The sequence below is a fragment of the Neovison vison genome, chromosome 4 (assembly GCF_020171115.1).
Source record: "Neovison vison isolate M4711 chromosome 4, ASM_NN_V1, whole genome shotgun sequence".
Classification (NCBI taxonomy): Eukaryota; Metazoa; Chordata; class Mammalia; order Carnivora; family Mustelidae; genus Neogale; species Neogale vison.
The window spans coordinates 20039289-20057096 of NC_058094.1; the positions used below are offsets into that span (position 1 = coordinate 20039289).

The 17808-nt window shown below is 39.1% G+C and overlaps 1 protein-coding gene across 3 annotated transcripts in view; it reads left to right on the forward strand.

Moving 5' to 3' along the window:
* Positions 1-15484, forward strand: part of TAF2 (TATA-box binding protein associated factor 2) — a 92252-nt gene extending 76768 nt beyond the window's left edge. For all 3 annotated transcript variants that reach the window (XM_044245039.1, XM_044245040.1, XM_044245041.1), the window contains 2 exons: positions 3046-3168; positions 14025-15484. In XM_044245039.1, the coding sequence (XP_044100974.1) occupies positions 3046-3168; positions 14025-14287 (386 nt within the window). In that variant the 3' untranslated portion in view covers positions 14288-15484. The remainder of the gene's footprint in view (positions 1-3045; positions 3169-14024) is intronic.
* The last annotated feature ends 2324 nt before the right edge of the window (positions 15485-17808 follow it).

Sequence of the window (17808 nt, forward strand, 5' to 3'; positions counted from 1 at the left end):
TCAGAGACAAGCGCTCAGTCACTCCCGTGTCCCTGGCCTCTGGCTATGCTCTGAGCTCACCGAGCCTGCAACCGGTTCAAGGTAACCCTGAGCTGAGAGCTCACTCCTCGGCTCTGTCTCTGTAGCCGGCTTCCCCGTTCTAATACCTGCAAGCTCTGCGACACTCAGACACCCCCGATCCTTCTGTGACCCCGCCGGACCTGGGGCCATGCTGACCCTGCGTGGGCTTCACCCCAGCTTAGCCTCTGGAGCGAGGTCCCTCAGCGGAACAGACTTTTAAAAGTCCTGATGTTGTGCTCCGTTGCTCCGCCGCTTGCCGGGAGCTGGCCCTCCCACTGCAGTCTATCTTCCCATGGCTTTGGATTCACTTCTCCGCTGGTCCTACCTTTCAGAAAGTGGTCGATTTTCTGTTCCTAGAATTGTTGCTGTTCTTCTCTTCGGTCTCCTGTTGGATTTGTAGGTGTTTGCAATGGATTGATAAGCTATCTAGCTGATCTCCTGCTACCTGATATAGTCTCAACCTGCTACTTCTCTGCCATCTTGACTCCTCCTCCTGGATTTGTGTTTTTTAAAAAAATTCATTCAACAATTCTACCAGTAGCTTTAAGGGTTCCCGCCAACCTTTTTTTTTTGTAGTTGACTTAACTTCAAAATAAAATACCAGATCTGTTTTCTTTTTAGTAATGTAATCATAATTTTAAACTTTGAAGCAATACCTCCCATAACACTGCTTTCTCTTTTTGCCTGCCTAGAGATTTTTGCATGCATTTCTCAAACATCATAATCTTTCCTTTTGAAAATAGTACCCGAGACAATATTGGGTTGATAGACTATAATGTACCTTATTTTTCTGTGTTGGTAGGTGTTTAGGCCTAGTTTCAAGTATTTTTTTTATTATAGGTAATTCTGCACTGAATATCTTCATACAAAAGCTTTTGTTTCTTTATATTCTTTGGTTAAATTTCCCAAAATATATTATTGGTGAAAAGATTAGTTTTAACTGTATTGTGAGATACTTACCTTCAGAAGATTTTCACAGTTCTTGATATATTGGGCCAAATATTTATGAAGAGTAAATACCTAGTTTATGTTATCATTTTATAACTTTCAGGGATAAAACGTTGATGTAACTTGCATGTAAGGTATGAAATACAGTAATAAAACAAATACCAGTGAACCTACTCTCCACTCGAACCTGCGTCTTGGGCTCCATGCCAGGGTCATTCCCTCTGTGCCTCTTTCTGGTTCTGTTTACCTGCTTTTGCACTAGAAGTAAAGACTATCATCAGTTTCCTTTTTTACTTTTTCGTAATCATTCTGTTGCTTTTCTTTATAGTATGCCACATAAATACAGGATTTCCTTGCACTTGTTTTTTTAATTTTATGGAAATGGTATGATACCAATGTGGCTTAACTTTTCTCAGTGAACATTATGCTTCTAAAGTCATCCATGTTGATATGTAAGATGGAATTTATTAATTTTCATTTATTTATCCTTTATCATTTTTGTATGCATAGTATTGTTTTGTTATCACTGTAATAACTTAAAAGATACTTGTTAATTAGTTGTAAATGATAAATCAAGTTTAGTTTACTTTTTTTTTTTAAATAATCTCTAGGCCCAATGTGGGCTTGAACTCAGTGATACCAAGATCAAGAGTCATATGCTTTATTGACTGAGCCAGCCAGGCACCCTCAAGTTTACTTTATAATGCATTTTTTATTGGAAATATGAGTTTTTTTCTTTTTTCTTTTTTTTCTGGGTACAGTTCCTATTTTCTTTTTATTTAAAAAAAAAGGGAGTATTTATTTATACTCCATACTGGTTATCTTTTTATGACCTTTATGTTTGAATGATATTTTTTCTTTTTTCTTCCTTGTTTTTCTTCCTTCTTTGAAACTTGCTATATTTGTGCAAAGGCCTCCTTACCTACCTTGGTCTGCTTTTTATTAAATTTTAGTTTTGAGACATAAATTATTTTTCACTATTTAGTGATCTGAGATAAGCTAGTAGAATTTGAGAACTGACTTCAGGTAGAATATGAGCCTGAGATACATTTGAAAACTGAAAGGTCATGAATTCTTAATCTTTTCTGATTGAAGAGATCTTAACAACTATTTATCTGTTCAATCCATTTTATAGATAAGTAAACTTAAGAGAGAAGTATTAGGTCACTTGTCCTAAATGATGCACTCAGGTATCAGCTGAGGTCTAGACTCATAGCCAGCTCAGGTCTAGACTGACCTTAGAACTTTTCCAAGTGACAAATAAAGGACTTGAGACTTGATGACATAATGTCTTACCTGGATTATCTAATTTGTTGATAATTTGGAATCAGAGCCAAGATCTCCTGATAGCTCCTCCAGTGCTGTCCGCATCATGCCATTAAAACATTTCCTGTTTGAAATGTCTTCTGTAACCCCTAGATTACTTTTACCTTTTTCTTGAGTAAATATTACAATAGAATTTATCATCAAATTTTCAGGGGAGCAAAGAAACTTGACTATATGCAAAATTCCACACACGTAATATAAAATACGGTTTCCACCTCAAATATAGAATCCACTTTATGTATTTAGCAAGCCAGTCGCACTTCACTGTCTTTCTTGAGTCTGTGTTGTTCTTAGACTTAAGCATATAGGAACCATGACAAAGGATTAAAATCAAATAGGAGCTTTAGTAGTTAGGAGTATTCTTTTTTTTTTTTTTTTTTTTTTAAAGATTTTATTTATTTATTTGAGAGAGAGACAGTGAGAAAGAGCATGAGCGAGGAGAAGGTCAGAGAGTGAAGCAGACTCCCCATGGAGCTGGGAGCCTGATGTGGGACTCGATCCCGGGACTCCAGGATCACGCCCTGAGCCGAAGGCAGTCGTCCAACCAACTGCGCCACCCAGGCGTCCCTGGAGTATTCTTTTTATTGTTAGAATTCTACTCTTGAACTGCTTCTGGTTTTAAGGTTAACTGATAAAAACAGGTCAAGCTTTTTTCTTCTTTGAGTAAACCAAGAAATAAATGCCTCTTTTCCCTCTTCCTTGGCATTCTAGGGCTCTCTAAATACCGGCCAACCGGCTCCCGATCTGCTTTAATACCCCAGCACTCACCAGGCTGCGATGGCACACCCACCACAAAACCCCAGTGGAGTATGGAACTTGCACGGAAGGGAACAGGTGAAATTATTATTACTATTATTATTTTGCTCAAGAACAAAGCTACAAACTTTACAGAGTTTATCAACTTAAAAAAATACATGAAAAATACAGATCTAGGGACTTGCTTTTCTTGCAACACATTGACTTTGTTTTATCTAACATAAAGAATATTTGATTTATTTAGTTTTAAGTAGGCTCTGGACCCAGCTTGGAGCCCAGCATAGAACTTGAACTCACGACCCTGAGATCAAGACCTAAGCTGAGTTGGACATTTAACCAACTGAGCTACCGAGGTGCCCCTAAGAATATTTTAGACTAGACTTTTTACTATTTGAAAATAGTGCATTCCTATTATATAAAACTTGGAAGTGAGAAAAGAGTTAAAAGGAGAAAAAAAAATCATCTCTCATTATACCATTTAAAAATACCCATTATTGCTCTTTTTTTGTAGTGATTTTTCTTAGAGTATTATAACATTAAAAATGCCAGCGTCAATAGACACCATCAGATCTGCACCTTTCACATACTTTTGAAAAATGGTAAATTCAACCACTTATTTCTCTTTTCCTCTCCCCCTGAAAATTTTACAATTGTTCATCCATAGTCAGTCCTGAAGACTAGATGCCATACTATGAAACTAGGATGTCCTGTCTTTTCAGTTATTAAATACTAATTGGGTTTAAGTTTATGAGAAATAATCCAGTTCAGATGTGTTTTTTACCTGTTCTATTTTACATTGTCTTCCGCTACTATGTTTTTAGTTGCTTACTAAAAAAAAAAAAAAAAAAAAAGATTGTAATCTAGATAACGGGTAAGCATTCAGTGCTGTTGAGCAAAGATTCAGTCCTCAAGTTTTGGAGGAACAGGGAGTGAAAAACAGGATACATAAGCAAAATTCTTTTTAAAGAATAGTTTTTCCAAAAATCATCAGTCAGATTTTAAGATGCTAACAGATGGATTTTGCTTACATAAACCATATTTTTATGATACAAACAAAAGAGTAACTGTTTATTGATTTGAGGAGCTGAAGGTCAACTGTGATTAATTCAAACCAAAGCAACATCTCAGAATATTCTGGTATTGAGAGCCCAGACTGTTGCTTTCTTATATCTCTCTGTGTGCTGCTCTATGCATTTACTCAAATTGATTCATACAGAATTTATTTCAGAAGGAAATCAGCTGGAGACCTCATCACTTCATTTGATAAGTGAATTTTGACATTTCTTGGCCTTGGCAATTTTGTATTCTCTTGGTTTTATTTTTGATTTTGGTTAATTTTGCTTTATTACCATTATACTTATTAAAATTTTACTAAACATGAAAAATTTCCCACATTTTTAATTACATTAGCGCTCAGGGTGTTTCAGACCTCTTGCTATAGTTTGAAAGTAATGTTTCGGCCTGTTGCATGAATTCCTATTCCAGAGAAGAATCTGAGTATGCTTGGTTTTTCTTTGTGATGTGGCACACTCACTAACACCTTTTTGTGCCAGCTGATGTGCCGTTGTATCATAGTGTCATATCGCTTTAAAAAACCCATCTTTATTTTTTTGTGGAATCTCACTTTACTAGTTTTTGTAGTTCTCATGACATTTTGTGGGAAGATTAGGAAGAGGATACGTAGGGCTAATGCTGGGAAATAGGAATGTTAACTTTGGTTGCTAGGACCCTTTTATGACATGAGGCAACACATATACTAGTATATTATTTAGACTGATCTGTAAAACCTTAATTGTGAATATATTTTTAATGTGCTTTTGTAATTTTCTTTAAATGTGTTTAGGCTATTTGGTACCCTGTGGCCAGTGAGCAAGTCTTAAAGTTCAATAGTGATATTATGAGAATTTAGAAAACCTTCATTTTACAAATAGTTCCTGAAGATTATCTGTACATGTATTTATTTTGGAATTTTAAGTGTGGTTTTCCCATAGACACATTGTTACATTTGATAGGTAACTCCCAAACTAGCCTACAAAGTTAAAATCCCTTTTAACATACACCATACATGAAGAATAAAAGTCAGACTTAGCCACTGTGTGTAACAATGTTTTTGATAGAAGGGGCACTTAGAGCTCCATCTTTTGGGATGTTAGAAACACAGCTTCAGCCCAGCTCAAAATTGGCAGTAAAACAGGAACTTCCTCTCTTCCTGCCTCCCAGAAGGAGCCAGGGTCCCTTGCGGTGGTAGCTAGTCTGGCCTGGGGTTGAGTGGAGGGCTGAGAAGTGGAGGCGTAGAACCAGTTTAAGTAAGGGAAGCAGTGACCTCTCTTCGTTCTCTAAGGGATTCTAGATTAGAGTTCACAAATGACCCTTATTTGGAACCTTCCTCAGCACATGGAACTGAGGGACCCTTTTTTTTTTTTTTTTTTTTAAATTAAGATTTTATTTGTTTATTTGACAGGGAAAGAGAGAACACAAGCAGGAGGAGTGGGAGAGGGAGAAGCAGGCCTCCCTCAGAGCAGGGAGCCTGACTCGGGCCTGATCCCAGGACCCTGGGACCATGACCCGACCTGAAGGCAGACGCCTAATGACTGAGCCACCCAGATGCCCCCAACTGAGGCATCTTTTACTTGGTCTATAGAGTCTTGGAAAAATTTTTGAAGTAGTTTACTAAAAAGAGATTACACATAAAAATCTGGATTTCTAGCTTCTCTCAGAAAAGGGTTAACTGAGAGGTCCTCTTAGGCTGGCATGTGCCTTCCATTTTGTGTTGTGCTTGGAATAGTGCTTACTCATTTATGCTGTCTCCTTCGGTCCAAGGCTTTTGAGACTGGGCGCCCTGCTTCTCTGGGATGAATTCTGAGATGGCTCCCTTGGAGCCAACAAACCAGTGATAATTGAGAACTGGCATGCGTTGCAGATGTCATCTGGGGCGTGGGGGATAGAAAACAAATGGGGCTGTAGGTAAAATAAAGAAGAGGTGGAAACTTTTAAGTGGTGGAGAGGTCATATTTTCCGGTTTGTTCTTTTTTCCCTCCAGTTTTCTCATTCCTTGCTTATGATAGAAGAATATTTTAGGGATGATATGTGTCAGGTTAAGCCATTTGGGTGTAAGAAAAGAGAAGTGGCAGGGATATTTTCCTTCCTTCCTTTACTGTCACCTCTCCCCAACCCCGGCCAGCCACTCCCCGAGGCAAGGAACGGAGGCCTTAGAGCCTCCCAACATTTCTTCCCCACTGCAGCTGCGATGCCCGTCTCTCTTCCAAGTTGCTGGGAGGCTTGTGGTGATGAAGCACAGAGGAGTGACAGGCACAGGGGCAGAGGGAAATCCCTAGTGCTTTCTGTGGGGAAGAAAGGAAGGAGGTTTCCTGTAGTTTTGCCTAGCTAGGACTCCTGTGTTGTGTAGCACTTAGCATAAGTCAGAAAAGCACTGTTCTAGTGCATGAACTCTTTCCCACAAAAAGATACATATATATCTTGAGAGTACTGGTTCTTTCTTTTGAAACTCTAATATGAAAAACAGACTTGGTTTTTTAACTTAAATTTTAAAATTTACTCACTTTATTTTTTACAGTGATCTAAAGAATCCAAACACTAGACTTGATACTTTTCCTAATAAAAACTGCAGGTTTTGTGTTAAGTTTAAACATATACCTAATGTGAACAAATTTAAGAGAATTAGGAGGTTACTGACTGTTAATAACACTTTAATCAGATGGGCTGAGAAGCTTCTACATTAGCCCTCTATTAAGTATTGCCTTGGTTTATTTTGCATTTGTTAAATTGACTGCAGCTAAAATCCTTATCCATAGTGCATTTTACTAGATCTCTAGGAAAGATTTAATGTTGGGTAAAACAACAAAACAGAGCATTGGTGGGCACCTAGGTGACTTAGTCGTTAAGTGTCTGCCTTTGGCTCAGGTCATAATGCCAGGGTCCTGGGACAGAGCCCCACATTGGGCTCCCCACTCAGCAGGAAGCCTGCTTCTCCCTCCTCCACTCCCCCTGCTTGTGTTCCCTCTCTCGCTGTCTCTCTCTGTCAAATAAGTTAAAAAAAAAAAAAAGTTAATTAAAGTGAGATTGTTATAAAAAAAGAAAAGAGCATGTGTTTTTTCTTTTCATATAACATGAAATAGGAAGATATATTCTGAATTATATATATCCTTTTTTTTGATATATGTGCTATCATAGAGACATATCTTTCAGGTCACTGAAAGGACTTTCTTAAGCTTAAAATGAGTGCTGCCTCACCTTGGGTGGGCCTCAAGTTCCCAGGAATCTGATAAACCCCTGAAATGATAGTGTAAAATTATGTTTGTAAATGTGTCTTAGGGATGGTAATATATACATTTTTCTCAGTAGAGATTCTAAACATGACCTCATGCTAATGTGAAAGTCAACTCCTATGTGTCCCAAATCCAGCTGTTAATACAGTTCCACATGGGAAGGAATTTGTACTTTCTTATCACCTTGGCTTTGACCAAGGTGAATTTGTACTTTCTTACCACCTTGGCTTTGACCTGGTAAAATTATCCAGGAAAGAGAGATTGGGCAAACAGACATAAAAATACATTTTGTTGGGGGTCCTGGGTGGCTCAGCCGGTGGGTCTGACTCTTGATTTCACCTCAGGTCATGATCTCAGGGTTATGAGGTTGAGCCCTGCCTTGTTGTCAGGCTCAGCGGGGAGTCAAGCTTGAACTTCCCTCTCTCCTTCCCTCTGCGCCACCTCCTCCCACCCCGCACACGTACATGTTTTCTCTCTCAAATAATCTCAGTATATAGAAATATATATTGTCTATAATAAGTGAAAACTTTAAGAGCTAAGGGGTGGTGGTGATGGAGTAGCATTAGGTTTTATCAGATGTTCTGCTGTTATAGACACTATTCCAGCGAATATTTTTGTGTATGTGTCTTTGAACATATGCATGAGCACATTTGTTGTGGGATAGATTTCTATTTATTTGGCACAGAGAGATCACAAGTAGGCAGAGAGGCAGGCAGAGAGGGAAGCAGGCTCCCCGCCGAGCAGAGGGCCCAACACGGGGCTCGATCCCAGGACGCTGGGATCATGACCTGAGCCTAAGGCAGAGGCTTTAACCCACTGAGCCACCCAGGTGCTCCTGTGGGATAGATTTCTAGAAGTGAATGTTCTAAATCACAAAGTATGGGCATTTAGCATTTTCATGGATAGTATTGAACTGCCTTAACTTCTTTTTAAAAAACACTTTATTATGGGGCGCGTGGGTGGCTCAGTGGGTTAAGCCTCTGCCTTCGGCTGAGGTCATGATCCCAGGGTCCTGGGATCGAGCCCCGAGTCGGTCTCTCTGCTCAGGGGGAAGTCTGCTTCCCCACCCCTCTCTCTGCCTGCCTGTCTGCCTACTTGTGATCTCTGACTGTAAATAAATAAATAGAATTTAAAAAAAAACAAAAAACACTTTATTATGGAAAACTGTGAAGGCGTCAGACTAGTGTAATGAACCCCATCCATCCATTACTCAGCTTCTACAGTGATCAGCTCATGTCAGTCTTGTGTGGTCTATATCCTTACCCATTTCCACTCTCATGAACTATTTTGAAACAGATCCCACATATCATCACTTTATTCATGAACAGCTTAGTATAGATCTCTAAAAGTGGAGGACTTTAATAGAGTCTTAACCACAGTAACATTCTTATACTTTAAAAAAATTAATTTTTTTCATACTTTTAAATATCCAGTCATTGTATAAGTTTCAGTTGACTTGTGCCATTATTCTGATATTTATTTTTAATACTTTATTTTTTGAATCAGTATCCCCGTCTTCACATTGCAGTTGGTTATATCCTTTACATCGTTTTAATGTTCAGGTTTACCTTTTTCTCTCTTTTCTTCCCTTCTATAATTGTAATTGTTAAAGAAATGAGGGGTTTAATTGTAGTTTTCAAGTCTGTGTTTTGGTAATTCTATACCATGGTATAATTAACGTGTTCGAGTCCTCTTTATTTCCTGTAAATTTGTAGTTGGATATAGAAGCTTAATTGTATTCAGGTTTATAGATGGCGTCGTGTTCTTCCATCTGGTAACATATGATGTCTGGTTGACTTTATTTTTTTTTTTTAAATAGTGGAAGTTAGATTTTATTTATTTTTACATATTTTTAATTATTTAACTTAAATTCAATCAATTAACATATAATGTATTATTAGTTTCAGATATGGAGTTCAGTGATTCATCAGTCTTTTCTAACACCCAGTGCTCATTCCGTCACGTGCCCTCCTTAATGCCCATCCCCCAGTGACCCCATCCCTCCACCCATCTCCCCTCCAGCAACCCTCAGTTGGTTTCCTGTGATTAAGAATTGACTCTTTTATGAGGTTAGCTGCTAAGGTGATTAAGGCCTAGATCCATTATTTCACTACGGGTTGCAAGATGCTGATAGGCTTTTTTTTTTTTTTTTTTTTTAAGACTTTATTAATTTATTTAGAGAGAGCGTGTGCATGTGCGAGCAGGGAGAGGGACGAAGGGGGAGACAGAATCTAGAGCACACTCCCTGCTGATCATGGAACCTGATGCAGGGCTCAGTCTCACGACTCTGAGATCATGACCTGAGCCAAAATCAAGAGGGTCAGACACTCAATGGACTGAGCCACCCAGGCGCCTTGCAAAATGGTGCGATTCTCATTCATCTTTCCACTTTTATAAACCGGTTTATTTTTGTAAAGCTGAAGTCCCCCCTCATCTATAATTACCCAGTGGTATAGATTATACAGAGGGAGAAAGGTAATGGCTTCTTTTTTTATTTAATAATTTCCTGAATAATAAGTTGGCTAACTAGCATCCTCCAGTGCTGAGCTAATTAATTCTAGTCCCTTAGTTATTGTTCTTATCATTATTCAAATTTTTCTCATCTTTGGACAGTTAAAACTCTTAGAAGTTGACTCTTGGGTCTTTTGAGAAGAATGTAACTTCCTTGCCATTATACCAGATATTTCAAGTTCATTTTGTAAATATTCTGCCCAGTCAAAAATCAGTCATTTGTCCTGGGAACCCTGGTTCCTAACACCTTTATCTCTGGATCAGGTTAATCCATTGTCTTATTAATAGGCTAAATACAAACCAAGAGACATGCAAGATTTACAATCAGTGTATTTTTTTTTAAGATTTTACTTAATTATTTGACAGAGAGACACGGCAAGAGAGGGAGTACAAGCAGGGGAGTGGGAGAGGGAGAAGTGAGCTTCCCACCAAGCAGGGAGCCCGATATGGGGCTCGATCCCAGGATGCTGGGATCCTGACCTGAGCCAAAGGCAGACGGTTAATGACTGAGCCACCCAGGCACCCCTCAGTGTATCTTTGATACTGAGTATAAGGCCATTAGACAAGAGATTGGACTTTGAAGTGATTATAAGTATTCCTTGGAAAAGAATATACCCAAGTACGCTCAGTTGTCTCTGGCAGTTGCCTCTGCTAGGAAGTACAGTTTCCAATGTAATTATTGGTTTTTCTGCAATCCAAGTAGCTTGGCAGGTGTTTAGGATGATGAAACTTCTCTCAGCGCAGAAGAGGACCTCAGACTCTTAGTGCAGACAGCCAATTGGAACCCTCATAATCTGTTGTTTTAGACTGACTAAATTATGAGGTAGGATCTGAAGGGATTTGTTCATGACTTTAAAGTCTCTTACCACTTCTTCTTATCACCTCGCTCTGAATCCTGTTAGGTATGGACTTATTTTCTCATATTTTGGAAACCTACTTGTGTAATTTATTTAAAATCTAAATTAAAATCTTACTTATGGTGGCATATTTGGCTGATATCTCTCAAAATTTTTCTGAATACTTTCTTGGTTACCAGTTTTTGCAAAAGATACAGATCCCTAAACTTGCTCTGTATGTAAATAATCTCTGTTATTAGCTCATGCATCATTATTAGTAATGTCTTTACCAAAGTATCATGAATATAAAACTATAATTTTGTAGTAGTAAAATATGAATCCGTGAGATCAAGAACTTGATTTATTCATTTGTCCTGAAATGTTGGCACAGTGCCCGACACAAAAGAAGTATAGTAGCCCGTCAGTACCAGGTGAATGAATGGTCTTTAATAGTTTTGTGCTTTATCCCTCTCGTTGCAAAATTAGTGACCTTCACATTTCATTTTGTTGGATTAAGTTCACCGGACATCCTCTCTAAAAGAAACACAGCTACTAGATATTTCTGTTGTATGAATTCATTTGTTTAGCAAGCTTTGGAAGGGGTGGGGAGGTGAAACGGAGGGGTGCTAGACGCCGGGTGACACACGGGGATACAAAGATGAAAGACCTGCCTGTTCTCAAGATGCTGGAAGTGGAATGAAAGAGACCCACCAAGGAAAAGCTGGGCAGCCAGCCGCCTGCACAGCAGTGCCAGGGGCTGGTGGGGAGTAGGGGGTGGGGGAGGGAAGCATGCAGGCTGGAGGCAGGTTTAGAGCTGCCTGTGCTGCCTTGGGCAAGTCACTTGAGTTCTCTGTGCTAGAATTTCCTTTCTGTATTATGTTGTGGGAACATGAAAGAACGAATTCTTTTTGGGCAGTTTGGGGAACACTTCTTAAAGAAATGACATTTGAGCTATTTTAAATCATTAAAGAGCATGAAATTTTTTTTAATCCCTTTGTCTGCTTTAGGTTGCCATTTAAACATTACTTCCTTGCAGAAGTTTGCCTCTGATCCCCACACAACTAATTTAAGTTTCCTGTTGTGCTACTTGTTCACTCTCTTTTGTCTTTTTATTCCTTGGTTGTACCTACCCAGTTTCTTGTCAGCTCATTCATAAATGGCAGGAGGACTGAGATCTGTTCAGTTTATCATTATTTTCCCCAGTTCCCCCTATAGTTCCTGTTACTTGTTAAGGGAATCTGTGGGTCATACAAATAAGGGAAGGGCGTTTCAAGCATAGGAAGTAGCATTTACAAATTCACGGTTAACGAAGGGCTACCCTCAAGTGCATGGAAAGTGACAGGGGAACATAAGGCTGGAATTGTGGGTTCAGGACAGATTGTAAGTGGTCAGTAAAATCGGTGCTGAGACTGATTTTTAAGAAACTTATGTGGTGATGTCTGTTTTGATAAGATCCATGGTTTGGGGCTAGTTTGGATCAAAATTAGTGCTGAGAATTTACTTTAAAAGTCCATTTCAGTGAAAAGCTTGGTTTTTTAGCTAGTTTGGATAAAAACCTATATTTTCAGAAACTGTTGTGTTTAAGTCCAAGGAGTTTGGCTTTTATTCTGCTAGTAGAACCAACTGAGTGGTTCTTTTTGTTGTTGTTGTTTTTAAAACCAACTGAGTTTTTGAGCAGGTAATTATGGATAGCTTTGTGTTTAGGAAGGTCGTTACGCAGCAGTGTCTTCCAGCTTAAACAGTATTAACATTTTGGGCCTGAGAATTTGTTGTTGTAGGAGCTGTCCTGTGCGTGATGTGATGTCCTGTGCATCCCTAGACTCTACCCACTGGAGGCCCATATCACTTCTGCCCCCAGTCCTGCCTCAGTTGTGACCACAGTGTCTTCAGATACTGCCGACTAACACCTGTGGGGCAAAATCAGCTTCGGTGCAGCTGTGCAAAATACAGGTTTGAGTGTAATACACTTTAGGCAGAGGAACCAGTTCACAGGGGACTGGGGCGGCCATCCAGATGAGGTGAGGTGGTTTGAATTCATATGGTTACAGACAGCGTAGGGGCAGGCGAATGGCGTATTTGTATGTGAAAGCCAACGAGATTTGGTGACCACCCGGATTGAGAAAGGCCAGTGTCCAAGATGATCCTTGGGTTTGCCTTAGCTGGCCGCCTGTACAGCAGTGCCTTCAGTCCAGAGTCATGTGGAGAGAAGTCTTCCTCGGGATTGCAGCAGTGCAGGAAGTGAGAAATTGTTGTACACTGGAGTCCACGAACTCCTGCTGTAGATTCCTGGACTGATAGAATACTAAATGAAAAGGACTTTCCAAAACATTTGATTATTTTTTTAGGTGAGGTAAAAAGAAAAGAAGATGCATGCTCAAGGTTACTAGCCGAATCTGTTCAAGAGCATCGGTCTCCCTGTCTCTCATCTTTCTCTCTTCCTCTCTTTTGTGTGTGTGTGTGTGACACTACTCTTGTCTTTTTAAGTAGAGATGTCCCTTTTATACACTAAGTGCCTTTTCTGGTTTTCTTAAGTGCACTAAACCTACTTAAAAGAGTTCACTTTTGGGGCGCCTGGGTGGCTCAGTCAGTTAAGCCTCTGCCTTCAGCTCAGGTCATGATCCCAGGGTCCTGGGATTGAGTCCCACATCGGGCTCTCTGCTCAACAGGGAGCCTGCTTCCTCTTCTCTCTTTCTCTCTCTGCCTACTTGTGATCTCTTTCTGTCAAATAAATAAATAAAATCTTAAAAAAAAAAAAGAAAAAAGTTCACGTTTGCCTATCTATTCCCAAGAACTTACCTTCAGGAACTTAACCAAATGTAATTTTTGCTGCACTGTCATTATCCGTAACCAGCGGAACATGTTCCGCGTGTATGTAAGCGGGTCTTCGGTGCGCAAGTCAAGTACTGCTCGAGCTGTAGTTAAACGGGCTACAGTTGAAGGATGAATGTGGGTCTTAACTTATAACACACTCATGTAATCATTCTTATCATTATAGTACTTGAAAACATAAGTGCTAACTTTTAAAAGATGGTTTGGTAACACACTGGTATATATCGTAATTGGTATAAACTGTAAGGAATTGAAATACTCTGTGTCCTGGCCACAATGCTGAACACTTCTGTGTGTGTGACTGACCAGATGGATATCTTCTTCAGCTATTTCTCCCATTCGTAGTAATTCTCACGGACGTGGTAAGCACTTGGGGGACCCTCTTTTCTGTACTGTCCGTCAGCTCTCTCTCCCGTTCGTTTCACTTCCCTTGTTATCAGTGGGATTCATCTGGGTGTCTTTAATCTTGAAGGGAAGGAGCAGTCCCCTCTGGAGATGGCTATGCACCCAGTGGCAGCGGCCCCGCTCTCCGTGTTTACTAAGGAGACTGCGTCCTCCAAACACAGCGACCACCACCACCACCACCACCACGAGCACAAGAAGAAGAAGAAGAAGCACAAACACAAGCACAAGCACAAGCACAAGCACGAGAGTAAAGAGAAGGACAAAGAGCCTTTCACTTTCTCCAGCCCGGCCAGCGGCCGGTCTGTCCGTTCTCCTTCTCTTTCAGACTGAGAGGGGGACAGAGGGCACTTGGCCTCCGCGTCCTGAAGAATTTGTAACTAAAGCTTTGTTCTCCGTAAAGAATGATAAAAGGAAACCGACAAAAAAAATAGTTGCCTTTCTCATAGAATTTCAGAATCTATGTAAGTTCTAAACATTTGACTTGTGTTATTCATGCAGTTGAGATCTAATTAGAAGAATGTTTTGTAGTTCTGAATCAACCATTTCCTCCTTAGACCACACACACGTGCACACGCACGCACACACACTCACACCAAACTTCGTAAAGGCCCTCATAGCCACTGGCAGTTCCCATTCACATCATGGTCTTCATGTGTACTGCCAGAATCAATTATGTTTTAAAGTCTTTGATGGATGTTATGGGGCAAAGTGATGTTTTAAACAAGCTACTGCCAGATCTGTGGTGAAACCACTATTTCCAGTGAAATCTTGTATGACACTCTTGGGAACTACTGAGAAAGACTGAGGCTTTTCCATAGGAATCTTCTGTATTACATGGTATTTTTTGTGTTAACCATAGAGGCTAAACATCAGAATTTGTGAACAAGATGGCATGATATTTTCTTTTGCCCCAAAACACTGAAATTTTTAGAAGCAGCTCTTTTTAAAAAAAAAAAAAATTTTTTTTTTTTTGAATAGCACTTTTGATTGTGCTTTTGGGGATTATGATGTTGGAATTTAATAGAACTCTCAAAGCCACAGTTCTCAAATCAAGATGTTTAAATATTAAGTTCTTTTTTCATGAAGTATAAGTGAATATGTTCATATACAGAATATGTTTGTTATATTTGGACAGTTTACACACCCGACACATAATCTAAAATTATTTCTATATAACACAAAGTCCAATACCTTAAAAAGGTGTTTATATGATGTTTACTAACTCAGAGATAGACAAGTCAGCCCTCATGTAAGTATACCAGAAACATTTAAAAATATATGAAACATTTTGGTTTCATGCTTAAATAGTTAGTGTGTTTTTATTTCTGAATTTACCATGTGCTTTATTGTTTGTTTATTTAAAATGTTTTTCATACCTGTTCTATTTTTATCATTTCTCTTACCATTAGCTTGACAAAGTATTTCTTCCGGAATAGATGTCTCAAAGGGATCCAGTAATATTGGACTTTTAAGTAAATATACTTTTAGTTGTGTTTAACTTGTTTAATAAATAACTTTTTAAATTGACCATTCTGCCTTTGTGTCTTTTTAGATCTTTATTGCCCTTGTCTTTGTGTGTGTATATCACGTACCTGTCCACAAAGCTGCAGGCTTTGTGGACGGCGGGATCTGAGCTGGTCTTGCTAGGGAGAATGATTTCAGTAGAGATGGGGAAAGTTCTCTCAGTAAAAGAAACGGTGTTTTTTCATAAGTATGGAGGAAAGTAAGGGGATGCTCAAGAGTTGAAAAGAAGTGCAGTTGACTTGGAGGCTGTGTGCGAAAGGGTACGTGATGAGATGGTGAAGGGCCTCAATGGCAGTTATTTCAAGATTCCAATTAATTTAGTGTTGGCCCGCTGAAATTATTTTTGGAAAGTGGAACATTTTTTCACGGTGTGCAGTGTGATACCATTTACAGAATTCCCAATTTTGAAAATAGTAAGGATGTATTTCAAAATAATTATTAGTGTTGTAGGAAGATGGTGACAAATAATAGCAAACCTGTATTACTTAAGGACGTGTTGTGTATCCGGCATTGTACTGGGGACTGTATGTTACCTGGGGTTTCTAAATTGGATATTTATACTGGGTGTTTCTTGTGAGGCACGTTTTTTTAATGGCAAGCTTTCAGTTATTTAAGCTGATGGTTAGGAGCTGACAACACAAGAATTATTCATATTTTTTTGAAATATGTAATTACATGCAAACAACACAGAGTTCTAGTGTAAGTCTCCCCAGTCTCCTTCCCCAGAAGGAGTCTCTGCGGGCAGTATTACGTGTGTCTTTCCAGAGCTAGTCTGTACATACATCTATGCAGTATGGACATTTTTTTTTTTTTAACAAACAATAGTTGTAGAAATTTTTTAAATTTCGGTATAGCTTATCTTTTATAACTACACATTTCATGTCATACTAACAAATGTCTTATTCTGTGATTATAAAAGAATTCTCCATTTTTTTCTATTGGTTTTAAAGTTTTATGTTTCAAGTTTTTATCCAACTAGAATCCATCTGGATTTTATTTTGATAGAAAATGGGAGGTGGAGAGATCCAGCCTTTTTTTTTTTTTTTTCCCCCAGAATGTTACCCAATACTATGTATTTAAAACTGTCTTTTTGGGGTCTCTGGCTAAAGTGCATGACTCTTAATCTTCGTGTTGTGAGTTCAAGTCCCACATAGGATGTAGAGTTTGCATAAAAAAAAAAATAAAATTAGGGGCACCTGAGTGGCTCAGTGGGTTGAGCCTCTGCCTTTGGCTCAGGTCATTATCCCAGGGTCCTAGGATCGGACCCTGCATCGGGCTCTCTGCTCAGTGAGGAGCCTGCTTCCCCCTCTCTCTCTGCCTGCTTGTGATCTCTCTCTCTCTCTCTCTCTGTTAAAGAAATAAATAAAATCTTTTTTAAAAAAATAAAAAATTTAAAAAATTAATTAAAAAATAAAACTCGCATCTTTTCTCTCTAGATTTCAAGTCTTACACACTAAATCTCCTTATAGCTTGGGCTTTGTAGCTGGTATCATGGATGGGTCTGCTCATCTGCCAGTACCATGCTGATGAGATCATGGTCGCACCGGGCCATGTTCCAATACAGTAGACCTAGCCTCCCTTCATTACTTTTCATGATCTTCTTGCTGTTCCTGTGTGTTTTCTTTTTCCAGTTGATTTATTAATTTACATACAGTAAAACTCATTTCTTTTGTATATTCCTATGGTTTCGACAAATGCTTAGACTTGTATCTCCAACCACCAGTCCCATCACTGCAGAAATTCACTCTGTAGTCAGCAGCTCCGCCACCCAACCCCCGCCTTCCACGGACAGATTTTCCAGTCCTGTAATTTTGCCTTTTTGTGGATTTATTTTTCTACATAAATACTAGAATTAGGCTTTTTAGTCTCTCCCATGAAATTGTTTTCTAGTGAGTATTGGTCGTGTGTTAAATCAAGAGTGAACTTAGAATTGGTATCTGGAGGTTGATGATTTGTCTTAGTGATGTCCATATTCCTATCTATTAGGACGGTATTCCTTTTTAACTTCACTATAGGGTCGTTTGTTTTTGTTTGGTTGTCTAGAAATGAAGTCTTTTCGTTATAAGATTATTCTATGCTGATTTTGTGCTTAGCTACTGCATTAATCAGGGTTCTCGAGAAATATGTAGATGTTTGTTATAAGGTGTTGGCAATTTTGGAGGTTGGGAAGTTCTACAATCTGCTGTCTGCGTGCTAGAGACCCAGCAAACCTAGAGGTATAGTCCCAAAGCCTGAGAGCAAGAGAGCCTACAGCACAGATTCTAGTCTGGGTCTGAAGTCCTGAGAACCAAGACTGTAAAGAGCAGAAGGTCTCTGTCCCCACTCGT